At 39.0% G+C, this 15,000-nt stretch overlaps 1 protein-coding gene across 2 annotated transcripts in view; it reads left to right on the forward strand.

Annotated features, from left to right (window-relative positions):
* Window positions 1-1,423: 1,423 nt before the first annotated feature.
* Window positions 1,424-15,000, forward strand: part of LOC144977871 (uncharacterized) — a 29,991-nt gene continuing 16,414 nt past the window's right edge. Inside the window, exons 1-4 of one of the 2 annotated variants that reach the window (XM_078923270.1) lie at window positions 1,424-1,655; window positions 9,838-9,969; window positions 12,861-13,018; window positions 14,411-14,551. In XM_078923270.1, the coding sequence (XP_078779396.1) occupies window positions 1,565-1,655; window positions 9,838-9,969; window positions 12,861-13,018; window positions 14,411-14,551 (522 nt within the window). In that variant the 5' untranslated portion in view covers window positions 1,424-1,564. Of the gene's footprint in view, window positions 1,656-9,837; window positions 9,970-10,400; window positions 10,426-12,860; window positions 13,019-14,410; window positions 14,552-15,000 lie in introns of those variants that run through there. The other variant, XM_078923271.1, reaches the window with a different exon arrangement.

A 15,000-nucleotide genomic window follows, 5' to 3' on the forward strand; every position in this document is an offset into this window, starting at 1 on the left:
CCTCGTACATGCGAAAGGGGTTTTAATTGAGTCCTTCAACAAAAGGGATTGAAGATTGTTAAGTATTGATTACATTGCAACGGAAAGTGTCGTCCGACAACGTCTGACCGCTGATCGTAGTGTATCTGATTAACACATTAAAAAAAATATTAAAAAATGAGCTTTATATAGCGCAATATCCACTAAATGTGCTCAAAGCACTTTACAAGGTAGGTATTTAACGGTAGTTATATTCCTAACGGGTCACAGATGATTTCAGTTTTTGTCATCGTTTTAGAAATTGAAAAGAAAAGTAAATTTAATAGATATGTAAAAGTGTGTATGAAACAGTGCCAGAATAAGCAAGAAAGAAACATTAAAAAATACCCACTTTTTCAGATCTCTGTTTTATACACACTTTTTCAGATCTCTGTCTTATAAACACTTTTTTCAGATTATTCTGTTTCATACACCCCTTTTTTCAGATCTTTATCATATACACACTTTTTTAGATCTCTGTCGTATACATACTTTTTCAGATCTCTGTTTTATACAAACTTTTTCAGATCTCTGTTTAATACAAAATTTTTCAGATCTCTGTTTAATACAAAATTTTTCAGATCTCTGTTTTATACAAACTTTTTCAGATCTCTGTTTTATACAAACTTTTTCAGATCTCTGTTTTATACAAACTTTTTCAGATCTCTGTTTTATACAAACTTTTTCAGATCTATATCCTACACCAGTGCCTGCTCCATAATTTCTCAATTTGATAAAAGTTTACTACTTGAAACAAACAAGTGAAAAACATAACTAGATATTTCTATAGATAAATAAATTAATAAATATGTATAAAAATAAATATGTAAATAAATAAACAAATAAATAACTAAATAAATGAACATACATTTTTATAAATAAATAAATACATAAATAAATAAATATATATTTCTACAAGCATATAACAAATAAATAAATAGAAGTAGCTTGTAAATGTCAAATGAATTCAAGAATCTGAACATTTTTGATTTCTCCTTTACATCTCGGACAAACATACTTTTCAAATTTGCCTTTCTTTACACTATTAATAAAGGGGAAACCCGAAACGTCAACATGATTGTCTTTGTTGATTAAATTGAAGTTTTCTTTCACTAGAGGAGGAAGAAGAAGAAGAAGAAGAAGAAGAAGAAGAAGAAGAAGAAGAAGAAGAAGAAGAAGAAGAAGAAGAAGAAGAAGAAGAAGAAGAAGAAGAAGAAGAGAAGAAAATTTTAAGTGAGTTAATGGTAAAGTGTTTGAAGCTGTTCGAACTACAGTGACAGTTTGACGTTGGATGTGAATCGACCTTAAAACATTACGTCACACTTTATGATCATATATTGACGATTTTTTAACAGCCGTCCGTTATTAGAGGCAAGCATAATTTCAACAATTATGACGATGAATATTGTGTTGAAATCGTGAAGAAGATTCAAGAAATTTCCGGGATACTTGGAATCATTTTGGTCTGGTCTAACTCTCAAAGCAGACGTGATCCTTCTGTTTGTGTGTGGTTTTTGTCTGCCAGCCTCTTCGGATTTCTTTTGGAATGTTTTCATTCCGAGATTTTCTGATAATTTCTGGGATATTCCTCAGTATTTGCGGAAGTTCAACGTCTTTAAATTTTATCACATCCGGTGGTAAGTTGGAAAACGATAAAAAACAAAACAAACCCAAACAAACACTCGAGCTTTTTCATAACGCAATATCCACAAAAAAAATATTTTTAAATTGAGCTTTATATAGCGCAATATCCACTAAATGTGCTCAAAGCGCTTTACAAGAGGTCCCTGGTCAACAGCAACATTTAACATGTAGGACGGGACATGACGCCTGTTAGGCGATATTACAATTTTTCGGACAAAGACAACACTGTTAACGGCCAAGTACTCATTTTACACTTGAGTACGGTAAGAGAATGTGATTATAGAGCCTTTTCCAAGGACTCAACTATGCCGAGAACGAGGCTCGAACCCAGGACCTTCCGATCCGAAAGTGAGTGTCATACCACTAGACCACATGGCCGCACAACGTGCTCAAAGCGTTTTACACGGGGTTCCCTAGCCGCAAAACATGTAGGGCGAGACGTGACGATTGTTAGGCGATTTTATAATTATTTCCGACAGATCCAACGCTGTTAACGTCCAGGTACTCATTTCAAACCTGAGTACAGTGAGAGAAAGTGAAAATAAGAGCCTTTTTCAAAGACTCAACTATGTACCGCTCAGAGCGGGACTCAAACCCAGGACATTCCGATCCGAAGGCGAACGTCATACCACTAGACCACATAGCCACACAGAGCTGTGGCTGGTTGGTATTGTTCTGAAATGAATTTAATTCTGAAAAGAGAAAAATAGTCGTATCTAAATATAATCCATATATCTTCCATTCTATTTTCACACCTTCTAGAGGAAATACATATGCGGCTATGTGGTCTAGTGGTATGACACTCGCTTTCGGATCGGAAGGTCCTGGGTTCGAGCCTCGCTCTCGGCGCATAGTTGAGTCCTTGGAGAAGGCTCTTTACTCACATTCTCTCACCGTACTCAGGTGTAAAATGAGTACCTGGTCATTAACAGCGTTGTCTTTGTCCGAAAAATTGTAATATCGCCTAACAGGCGGCATGTCCCGTCCTACATGTTAAATGTTGCTGTTGACCAGGGACCCCTTGTAAAGCGCTTTGAGCACATTTATTGGATATTGCGCTATATAAAGCTCGATAAAAAAATACATCTAATTTGTCACATGACAGAAAAAAGGTATAATTTTATTCTTTTGATAATTATACGAGGGTGAGTAAAAAAGTGATGGGGCTCTCTGCTCATTACTTTGAAACAAATTGAAGCATACCATGCATTTTCCCTCAAACTAAAGCTTGGCATTAGTTGAGTAGAATGCTACTTCTCAATACAATCTCCGCCTCTCTCGATAGCCATTGTCCACCAATCTGTAAGGTCGTGTTTTCCGTCCTCTTAAAACTGAGTTGACCGAACGTTGAGCCAATTTTTCACTACTGTCTTGGATTCCTCATCATCTTCAAAGCGATGTCCCTTCATTGCCTCCTTCAGTGGACCAAAAATATGGAAAGTCGTGCGGCTATGTGGTCTAGTGGTCTGACACTCGCTTTCGGATCGGAAGGTCCTGGGTTCGAGCCTCGCTCGACGCATAGTTGAGTCCTTGGAAAAGACTCTTTACTCACATTTTCTCACCGTACTCAGGTGTAAAATGAGTACCTGGCCGTTAACAGCGTTGTCTTTGTCCGAAAAATTGTAATATCGCCTAACAGCGTCATGTCTCGTCCTACATGTTAAATGTTGCTGTTGACCAGGGACCCCTTGTAAAGCGCTTTGATCACGTTAAGTGGATATTGCGCTATATAAAAGCTCAATTTTTTTTTTTTTAATTTTAAAGTCTGAAAGTGTCAAGTCTGTTGAATACGAAGGGTGAGACAGCGTTGTCCATTGATTACCTCCCTTTTCCTGACACTTTGTGTGTGTGTGTGTGTGTGTGTGTGTGTGTGTGTATGTGTGTGTAAGGATATTTTCATGAAGAAACAGTACTCGTTCCATCTCCAAATCCTGTGTAACTCGTCGAATCTTGCTTTCAGTCGCTTCAATGCCTCATTGCCTCCTTTAATGGACCAAAAATATTGAAGCTTGAAAGTGAGTGTCAAGTCTGTGAATACGAAGGGTGAGACAGCGTTGTCCATGGATTACCTCCCTTTTTCTGACACTTGTGTGTGCGTGTGTGTGTGTGTTGTGTGTGTATGTGTGATGTAAGGATATTTTCATGAAGTAACAGTACTCGTTCTATCTCCAAATCCTGTCTAACTCGTCGAATTCTTGCTTTTAGTCGCTTCAATGCCTCATTGCCTCCTTTAATGGACCAAAAATATTGAAGCTTGAAAGTGAGTGTCAAGTCTGTGAATACGAAGGGTGAGACAGCGTTGTCCATGGATTACCTCCCTTTTCCTGACACTTGTGTGTGTGTGTGTGTGTGTGTGTGTGTGTGTGTGTGGACGGATATTTTCATGAAGAAACAGTACTTGTTCCGTCTCCAAATCCAGTCTAACTCGTCGACTTGCTGGGTAGCCCTATTCGTCCTTAAGGTCGAATAGCATCAACCGCCATTGCCGTCCGTAAGGACAAATAGTGTTGCTTGCACTATTCGTACTTCACACTACAGCTGGCACTATTCCGTTTCTGTTTGGACTGAGCTAGATTCGATTCTACGTAATTACATGATATATCCGTATCGTCTTAACTTTTTTTGTTAGTGAGTCAAATAATCAGTTGATGTATATATATATATAATATATATATATATATATATATATATATATTATATATATATATATATATAGTATATATTATATATATATATATATATATGTGTGTGTGTGTGTGTGTGTGTGCGTGTATGTGTTAGTTTCGTGTGTGTGTGTATTTGTGGGGGGGTTGTTTTTTTTTTTTTTTCTTGTGTGGTGGGGGGGGGGGGGGGGGGGTTGTTTTTTTAATTTTTTTTTTTATTTTTTTCTTCTGGGATATGATTTTTTTCCCAGAATGGTGATCGTTTCCTTATTAGGAACTATTTTCGTGTTCTCCTTTTGGCAAGTATCCCATACAAATGCCTGCTCGAAAGTTTGGGTTGGTTGGGTACAGAGGAAGATTCGTCAGGTATTCTTTTCTTTTTTTCCTTTTCTTTCTTTTTTGGGGAGTGGGGGGTAGGGGGGGGGGCTTGATTTTTTAAATTTTTCTTCTTCTTCTTCTTTGTAAAAAAGGGTTTTTTTTGTTATGTGTGTGTGTGTGTGTGTGTGTGTGTGTGGGGGGGGGGGTGTTTTGCCTTAATTACATTTTTTCTATCTATGATAGTGGTTTAACACTCAAAAACTATTTGTTTTAAATGACTAGTATTAAAATTGTCAAAAATATTATATTAGTCATAGTAATATAAGCAGCCCAAAAACATCTCTTAAGAAGCAGTTTTTAAAGAATATTAATATCTTGATAATTCAGTGAGGGCCATCAATATTGGCTTGAATTTAGCCAACATTTTTCATTTATTTGAACAATGTCGATACATGTCCTTTAACTTCAGAAAATTTTGTTATAAGTTGTACCGTCTTGAGTAGACGAGCTGTATAACAGAATTGTAGATTTAATTCACGGAGAATTCAATGCGTTAGTGGCAGTGAACGAGGTAATGGTATAGACGGTATGGAATTTGGCGGCTTTACAACACGCAAATTAATTCCAAAGCCGAAAGCACAACGTTGCATTTAATCTAATCTACATATACGATGTCAAATATATTAAAGATTAATAAAGGACACAATACCAAGTCCTCAATATTTTCAGTACTTCATTCGTTAGCTAATACTATTAAGTATTTGGTATCCACTTTTGCCCTGACGAGAAGTTAGAATGTCAACGGGCTGGGCTTTAAAATTTCTACGGGTTGAAACTGGGTGAAATAGGATGATACAGAACATAAAAGCCCAGTTCGGCCTAAGAACAATAATTTGCCTATGTTCTTAAACTCAGAACAAGGGGTAATGTTGTCAGGGGTGTTGGGGTTGTTGTTTTGATCTGGGCAGGGGTCTAATAAGGCTGATAAAGGTACGATTACCGGCCAAAAACAAATTCCTAACTTTAGTTTTAAATTAAAAAATAAAAAGACGGAAATATATACATAAAAAGCTTGATATATTTTAAACGATGGTTACAAGAAAAATAAATCCACGATTTGTATCAATAATTCTGTACTCAAACAACTTTGTATGCAAATTTTGTATTCCAGATGTGTAATTTGGCTTATCACCATTCAAGGTGGTATTTCAATAGATATTTTTACAACTAACGTGTGTCTATGTACGCAGTGATACAGACCTGCCAAGCATTCGACTTATTGTGTTATAGTGGAAAAAAAGAATACCATTTCGAAAGGGATTTGTGCTGCATTGTAGGTTAACAAAGCATCCACAAACACGCAGGTCTGACATCCGAACCCACTTATGGGCCTAGTTTAACATTGTTGTATAATGCGTCATTTTTTTTTGAGATTTCCATTACAGCAATGAGCCCATAAGGAAATGGTTATCAGACCTGAAAATAAGTAACGTCGATCCACATCAATTTTAAAACCATCATCATCATTACCACAAGCACTTTTACAACATAATCATTACCATCAGAATCGCTACCACCATCATTTGCACAATATCATAAATATCAACACCACAATCAATATCACTACAATAGCATTATACCTACCATTAGATCAGTGACACCACCACTACCATCATTTCATCATCGTCGGAACAAGAACAATATCACTGCAATTTCTACCATTGTCACAAATACTAACGAGAGTTTTTATATAGCGCAATATCCGCTCGAAGTCTCAAAGCGCTTTACAGGGTGTCACAGGCCAACAGCAACACTTAACATCCTACATGGTGTCTGTTAGGCGATATTACATTTTTTCAGACAGAACAACGCAGTTAACGGCCTGGTACTTATTTTAAACCTGAGTACGGTAAAAGTGGACTCAACTATAAGCCGAGTGAGGCTCGAACCCAGGATTTTCCAATCCGATCCGAAAGCGAGTGTCATACCACCACAATTGCACATAGTGGTACATTTTTCTTCCTTATTTCACACTTTTCTTTGTTTCCTCTGTCGGGTTTCACTGCTCCTTCTCTGTCTATTCCTCTCTTTCGTGATCTTCTTCTTCTTCTCTCTGTCTCTCTCTCTCTTTCCCTCTCTCTCTATCTATCTCTCTTCTCTCTCTCTCTCTCTCTCTCTCTCTACCTCCATGATTCCCACCACCACCACCGCCTCAATATCTCGATTCATTACCATAGCAAGCTCACGACGAAAACTTTTTAGGTCTTCCGAATGTATTTTAATTCTTCGGTGGTTGGCAACTCTAAGTCGTACAGGCGGCCAGGAAGTGTATGTTTTTTTAAGGGGGTTATAATTTATGATGTTGCAGTCGCGGGGTGCGGTGTAATCTGTGTCGTTGTCCCCTTTTGTTATTTTTTTCTTTTCTTTTCCTTTTTTAAAAACAATAATGGATCAGAGAAGGTGACACCATATCCCAGATGAAACGCGTTTGAGACCACTCAGACATAGAGAAGAAGTATAGATAAGATAGATAGATAGATAGATAGATAGATAGAGAGAAAGAGAGTGAGAGAGAGAGAGAGAGAGAGGAGAGTGCCAGAATAAAAGAGGAGGATAGCGAGATAAAGAGGAGGAAAAGACAGGGGTGAGACAGGAAATTGGAGAACAAATGGGGAGGGGGGAAGAAAGAAAGAAAGAAAGAGAGAGAGAGAGAGAGAGAGAGAGAGAGAGAGAGGGGGGGGGGAGGGAGAGAGAGAGAGTGAGGAAAAATAAAGAAAAGAGAGATCGAGTTGGGGGATAGGCGAAGGAGGAACGATGAAGAGAGAGAGAGAGAGAGAGAGAGAGAGAGAGAGAGAGAGAGAGAGAGGGGGAGGTGGGCGGCAAAGAGAGGGTGACGGAATTAAAGAAAAGAGGACGATAGAGAGATAAAGAGATGAAAATACAAAGGAAAAGACAGGAGTGAGAGAGAAAATCAGAGAATAGTCCTAAAGGAAAAATGAAATATATATATATGTATATATATATATATATATATATATATATATATATATAATATATATACTAGTGTATAATATACATATTAGAAGAGAGAGAGAGAGAGAGAGAGAGAGAGGGGAGAGAGAGAGAGAGAGAGAGAGAGAGGAGAGCGAGTGTGTGTGTGTGTGTGAGTTTGTGTGTGTAAAATATGTATATAGGTGGTAGAGAAAATGAAAGAGGAAGACTGGAATTGAATGAGATAGATAGATAGATAGATAGATAGATAAGATATGCATGACACTCGCTTTTGGATCGGAAGGTCCTGAGTTCGACCCTCGCTCGGGCATAGCTGAGTCCTTGGAAAAGGCTCTTTACTCACTTCTCATCGTACTCAGGTGTAAAATGAGTTGACAGCGTTGTCAGAAAAAACATATAAATACGCCTAAGAGGCGTCATGTTTCGTTCTATATGTTGTTGCTGTTGGTCAGGGACCCCTTGTAAAGCGCTTTGAGCACATTGAGTAGCTATTGCGCTATACCAAAGGTCAATTTTTTTAACATAGAAAGAAAGAAAAAAAAAGAGAGATAGATAGATAGATAGATAGATAGAGAGAGAGAGAGAGAGAGAGAGAGAGAGAGAGAGGGGGGGGAGGGAGAGAGAGAAGACGAGACGACGAAATAGAGGAAAAGACTTAAAAGGAGCGAGAGACAACCCGACATAGGGAACATTAGAGATTTATGGGGGGGGGGGGGGGGGATATGAGAAGAAAGAAAGAGAGAGGAAGAAGAATGAGAGACAAGGAGAAAAGAAATGTGACAAAAGTCAAGAAAGAAAGAGGGAGGGAGGGGGGAGAGAATAAAATTGAGAGATAGATAAAAAGAGAGAAAGGTTTTTAAGAAAACAAAAGAGGAAGAAATTAGAAAAGATAGATAGCTGGATAGATAGACAGTGTGTGTGTGTGTGTGTGTGAGAGAGAGAGAGAGAGAGAGAGAGAGAGAGAGAGAGAGAGTAATATGCTTTTTTTTCTACTCATACTCATAACGATGCTTACGTTTCAACAGTCGTTAAAAAAGTGAAGCGTGAAGGACTGAAAACTCCGATTTTGTAATTCCAGTTAAATACACATAGATAACATGGGCGCACACAAAATGCCACGGAAGCAGTGACATATATAGGTCACTGTAATAACAATCCGATTTATGGGAGGGCAATAACCTTTAATTTAATACATATAAAAATACTGTGACAAATGTGAACATTCGCCTCAAATCGGTATTAAGTCGGGTTTGTTAAGATGTTGAAAATTTATTTTATAGCCAGAAATATTAGATTTGTTTTGAGTTTATATGATTTATTGAGGAGAATGGCGACCATATTTTATGTTGCGAATGCCAACAATTTATATTTTTGACTAGTTTAACATTAAATTCGGCTTTTAAGCATGTGGTTCGTTCTGACATAATACCGTTTTGAGACGATGGGTTACAAAAATAAAAAAACGGCCTTTCCGTCAATTGCCTTGTGCGTATTGCACGCCTACCTCATTTGCATAAGCACTGAAGGTCGGCTAGACACATTTTAAGAATACGACCTGAAGGACGAATAGGTACTCCGTTCTTGCTTTCAGTCGTTTCAATGCCTATTTGTACCTGCCTGTCTCATCAAGAGAAGTTCTTCTATCAGATCTGACCAATGCTTCTGCTGTCTTTATTTGATTCACTGAGTTGAGACTGATTGGACGGCGACAACCACGAGTTTTGCCAGATAAAGACATGGTTGAGGGGGTTTCAGGTTGGGTGTTGGATTGCATCTCATTTCCTTCTAAATGACGAGATACACATTCAACCCCCCTAAAACTTTCCAAAGGCGCTTAAAAATGTTAAATAGTTCAACCATGCGGCTATATGGTCTTGTGGTATGACACTCGCTTTCGTGTCGGAAGGTCCTGGGTTTGAGCCTCGCTCGGCGCATAGTTGAATCCTTGGAAAAGACTCTTTACTTACATTCTCTCACCTACTCAGGTGTAAAATGAATACCTGACCGTCAACAGCGTTGTCTCTGTCGGAAAATTTGTAATAATATCTCCTAACAAACGTTATGTCTCGTTCTACATGTTACGTGTTAATGTTGGTCAGGGACCTTTTGTAACACGCTCTGAGCACATTTAGTGGATATGATTGCGCTATATAAAAGCTCTTGTTTTTTTTTATTCCTTCAGGGGGCGGTGTGCAATGCGGATCTGAGGGATTGAGATGCCTTGACCGCCATGCAAAATGCCAAAGTAACCAGTGTGTCTGCACCAAAAGACGTCACCCTTTTGGGAAAGGAATGCTCAATTGTTTTAGGAAAAGTGAGGAGATCGTTTTTACAAACAGTATTGTTTGTTTTTGTTTACTTTTTTCTATATTATACTTTGGAGAATGAAGAGGGAGAGAGAGAGAGAGAGAGAGAGAGAGAGAGAGAAAGAGAGAGAGAGTGCAAGAGAGAGAGAGAGAGAGAGAGAGAGAGAGAGAGGGACAGATAGATAGAGAGAAACAGATGAAAAGCCAGGGAGATATATATATATATATATATATATATATATATATAGAGAGAGAGAGAGAGAGAGAGAGAGAGAGAGAGAGACAGAGAGAGGGCGAGGGAAGAGGTAGGGAAGGAGCGGAAGAAAGAGAGTGAGGCGATGAGCAATGCGGATTGGAAGGTATGAGATGCCTTGAACGCCATGCAAAAGGCCAAGGTGACAAGTGTGTCTGCACCAAGAAACGTCACCCATATGGGAAAGGAATGCTCAATTGTTTTAGGAAAAGTGAGTAGATTGTTTTTACAAACAGTATTGTTTGTTTGTGTTTATGGATGTGAAACATGGTCTCTGACAAAGACACTAGAAAAGAAAATCAGAGCATTTGAGATGTGAACCTATAGAAGAATTGCAAGGGTATCCAGGAAGGAAAAGACAGCAAATCATTAAGTACTCCAAACTTTAGGAATATTATCAACAACGATCATTTGAACTATTAGAAAGAGGATAACCCGATATTTCGGCCTCATCAGAAGGCACGACTCACTACAGAAGACCATTGCAGAGGGAAAGATAGAAGGCAGGCATGGTCGAGGACGAAGAAGGACAAGCTGGCTTGGAAATGTCGCAGCGTACGTAGGAAGCCCCATAAATCAATGTGCGAAACTCGCAGATGAGAGAGAGAGAGCTGGCGAACCATGATTTCCAACGTCGTGTCCGACATGGAACATCGGTAAAAAATTTGTTTGTTTATTCTTTATTAAACTTTGGAGAATGAAGAGGGTGAGTGAGTGAGTGAGTGAGTTGTGTGTGTGTGTGTGTGTGTGTGTGTGTGTGTGTGTGTGAGAGAGAGAGAGAGAGAGAAAGAGAAAGAAATGGAAAGATAGAGTGATAGAGAGAGAGACATGAACAAAGAGAGAGAGATAGAGAGAAAGAGAGAGAGAGAAAGAGAGAGATAGAGAGAGAAAGAGAGAGAGAGAGGTCAAAGAGAGAGAGGAGGGAGTAAGAGAGAGAGAGAGATAGGTCACACACACACACACACACACACACACACACAGAGACGGAGAGATAGAAAGAATGCACGTCAGAGGGAGAAGAGAGAGAGAGAGAGAGAGGGGACGCGAGAGACAGAGGGAGAGAGAGAGAGGGAGAGGAGAGTAAGAGAGAGACTGAGATATATATATATATATATATATATATATATATATATATATATATATATATAAGAGAGAGAGAGAGAGAGAGAGAGAGAGAGAGGGAGGTGAAAAGCTAGAGAGACAGAGAGAAAGATGCAGATAGAGATAGAGAGAGAGAAAGAGGGGGGGGGGAGGAAGAGGTATGGAAGGAGAGGAAGAAAGAGATTGGCAAACAGTAAGAACAATAATTAAAAAGAGAGAGAGAGAGAGAGAGAGAGAGAGAGAGAGAGAAAGAGAGAGAGAGAGAGAGAGGAAGAGGAGGAGGAGGAGAAGGAGAAGTCGGTGAGCAAAACCATATAAAAAATAAATACATTACTTTTTCTCTACCGTCTATTATATCTTGGTTTTTAAGTAATATAGTTATATTTAATTGTTTTGCTGTTGTTGTTATGGTTGGCTGAATAAGGGGTTTGAGCCTTCCGTGATTTGTATTTTAGTCTTTTTAAAAATAAAATCTGATATTCATTTTTGCTAATTACTTTATTTATTTATTTTTTTACGGAGATACTAATCTATTTTGACCCCCCCCCCCCGTGTCAACCCCCCCCCCACCTTTAAACACATCCGTGTATTTTTCACTCTTGTAATCATCCCAAGGTGAGTTTTACACAGAGATTGTGAACGACTCCATAGTCACAGGCTTTAGCCCCAATGATTCCTACACTTTCTCTGTACCCTGTCGTAGTACTAATAATATAATCGTGTTTTAATTGTTGTTTTTGTTGTTCTTGTTGTTGTTGTTGTTGTTGTTGTTGATGTTGTTGGCTGAAGAAGGGGTTTGAGCCCGAAACCTTCTGTGTTTAGTATTTTGTTCTTTTTTGAAGTTGGTATAATATTATTTTCATTTTTGTTTATTACTTTTTTTTTTACAGAGATAATAATCTATTTTTCCCCCCCCCCCCACCCCGCAACCCCCCCCCCCAAATCCTCTTCCCCTTAACCCTCTCCCCCCCCAACCCTCTTCCCCCTCCCCACAACCCTCCCCCCGCCCCTCACACCCCCCTCCTTTTTCCCACATATCTGTCTTTCACTCTTGTTATCATCCCCAAGGTGAGTTTTACACAGGGATTGTGAACGATCCCATAGTCACATGCTTTAGCCCCAATGATTCCTACACTTTCTCTGTCTGTACCCTGTCGTAGTACTAATAATATACTCGTGTTTTCATTGTTTTTGTTGTTGTTGTTGTTGTTGATGTTGTTGGCTGAAGAAGGGGTTTGAGCCCGAAACCGTCTGTGTTTAGTATTTTGCTCTTTTTTGAAGTTGTTATAATATTATTTTCATTTTTGTTTACTTTTTTTATTACAGAGATAATAACCTATCCCCCCCCCCCCCCCAACCCTCTTCACCCCCCCACCTTCTCCCCCCAACCCTCTCTTCCCCCCCCCCCACCCCCAATCCTCCCCCCCCAATCCTCTTCCCCACCCCCTAATCCTCTTCCCCTCCCCCCCCCCCACACACACACCCGACCCCCCTCCTTTTCCCCCACATATCTGTCTTTCACTCTTGTTATCTATCGTCCCCAAGGTGAGTTTTACACAGAGATTGTGAACGACCCCATGGTGACGACCTTGAACCCCAACGACGCTTACAGTTTCTCTCTGCCCTGTCGATTCCTGGTCAGCCATTTCACCTCTGGTCTGGAGAACAGGAAGAAGAAAAACATCGGAAGTTGTGAGTTTAAGGTAAAAATGGTCACCAAAGGCAGACCTTCTCCTACTGACTTTTAACGTTTAAGTTTACACATAGTTTTGTATGTTGGTCCGTTAAATCTCCAGATGGCAATTTTGTGGGCTTCTTAGCCAAGCGCATACTATCTATAGAGAAGGATTGAAGTTGACCTCACTCAGTTCATTTCTTTTTTTTTTTTTTTTTTTTTTAGACGGCCATATAAATGATTCATTATCATCATCATTGCCTTTTTCACCCTGGGTCAGGGTATAGGCCACAGACAAAAAGGTTCCATCCTTCTCTATCCTGAGCTATCTTTTTAATCTCATTCCAGGTCTTACCACTTCTCTGTATATCAGCTTCTTTAATTCTTCTCCATGTTCCTCGTGGCCTTCCCCTTGATCTTCTGCCCTAGGGGTTCCAGTCCAATACTTTCTTTGTTATAGTGGAGTCGTTCTTTCTAAGCGTGTGTCCAATCCATCTCCATCGTCTTCTTCCTATTTCCTCTCCCACTGGTTTCTGCTGTGTTCTTTTCCATACTTCTTCATTTTTTATTCTATCCATCCATTTTATTCTGAGTAGCTTACGCATGCACCTGTTTACGAAAATCTGTACCCTCCTTATACATGCCTGTGATGCGTTCCAAGTTTCACATCCATACAGTAGGATTAGTTCTCATTAAATTCTATCAATCAGGCTATCAACGTTACAGGTTACAGTCTTGTGTGTTGGTACGTTTAATCAGGCTAGCGGATGTTGTGAATATTTTACCTAAACACATGAAATCAATGAGGGTAACCTTCTATAGTTTGTGTTTGCTTATCAAAATGACTTGGCAAGGTGATACTGTATAGATAGTATGATGTTGAGGTCACTAAGGTCTGTGTTATTGCCTTTTGCCATCCGCGTTCATGAGTTAGTAATTCTCACTAAACTGCATTAACCAGACTATAAACGTCCAAGGTTACACATAGCTTTGTTTATTAAAAAACTATTGGATTCAATAGTCTGATGTCACGTCGCCCAGCAACGGCGGCCATCGTGGTTCTAAACAAAGAAAATCGGTACTTTTTATTCTTCATGCTGGCTAGGACTTTTCATATGTCTTGTGATCAGAATGTGCAAAAGTCAAAACATGACCAGATTTATGTTTTTTTTTTTGCATCCGGATACGCTTTTGTGCTTCTCGGAGAAATAAGGGCGTCCGTCATTGTTCCGATAGTTTAGAGCCAGTTACTAAGTTGCCATGCGTCATTACTAGGGAAGTGACGTCATGACTGTTGAAGCATATTGTCAGTGTTTGGCTATATATATATATATATATATATATATATATATATATATTATATATATATATATATATATTTTTTTTTTTTTTTTTTTTCCCTATTCCTCACTCCCTCTAGGTCCACGGGTTCCAACAGAAAGACAAAGGCAAAATGTATTTGGCCGGGGTTGATCTGGCCATCAAGATAGACTACAAAAACGGAAATTCTTATCATGCATCCCTCAGAAACTTTGGCAAGGCGGAGAATGGTCAATACAATGTAAGTGTTGGGATAATCAGCAGTAGTAGTATTAGTAGTAGTAGTAGTAGTAGTAGTAGTAGTAGTAGTAGTAGTAGTAGTAGTAGTATTAGTAGTAGTAGTAGTAGTAGTATAGTTAGTATTAGGGGTAAAGTAGTAGATAGTAGTATGTAGTGTGTAGTAGTAGTAGTAGTAGTAGTAGTAGTAGTAGTAGTAGAAGTAGTAGTAGTAGTAGCAGCAGTAGTAGGTATGGCTACACCTCCAAATTTATTTCTACGTCCCAGCTTCTAAAGTCTTCCTCCGCCCTAAGGATGGTTTCGTAGCCACCTTCAAGTTTAGTTACTGGACAGTGGAGGACGATGTGATCGCTGGTCTCTGGGGCTGCCTGACATTTCCGGCAGGCATCACTGTTCCCAAGTTTCGATCTGCACATATAATCAGTAATATTATATTATGCGTTTTGCAAAAAT

Source organism: Berghia stephanieae, chromosome 8, assembly GCF_034508935.2.
Source record: "Berghia stephanieae isolate SIO BIC M18660-M18661 chromosome 8, UCSD_Bste_1.3, whole genome shotgun sequence".
NCBI lineage: Eukaryota > Metazoa > Mollusca > Gastropoda > Nudibranchia > Aeolidiidae > Berghia > Berghia stephanieae.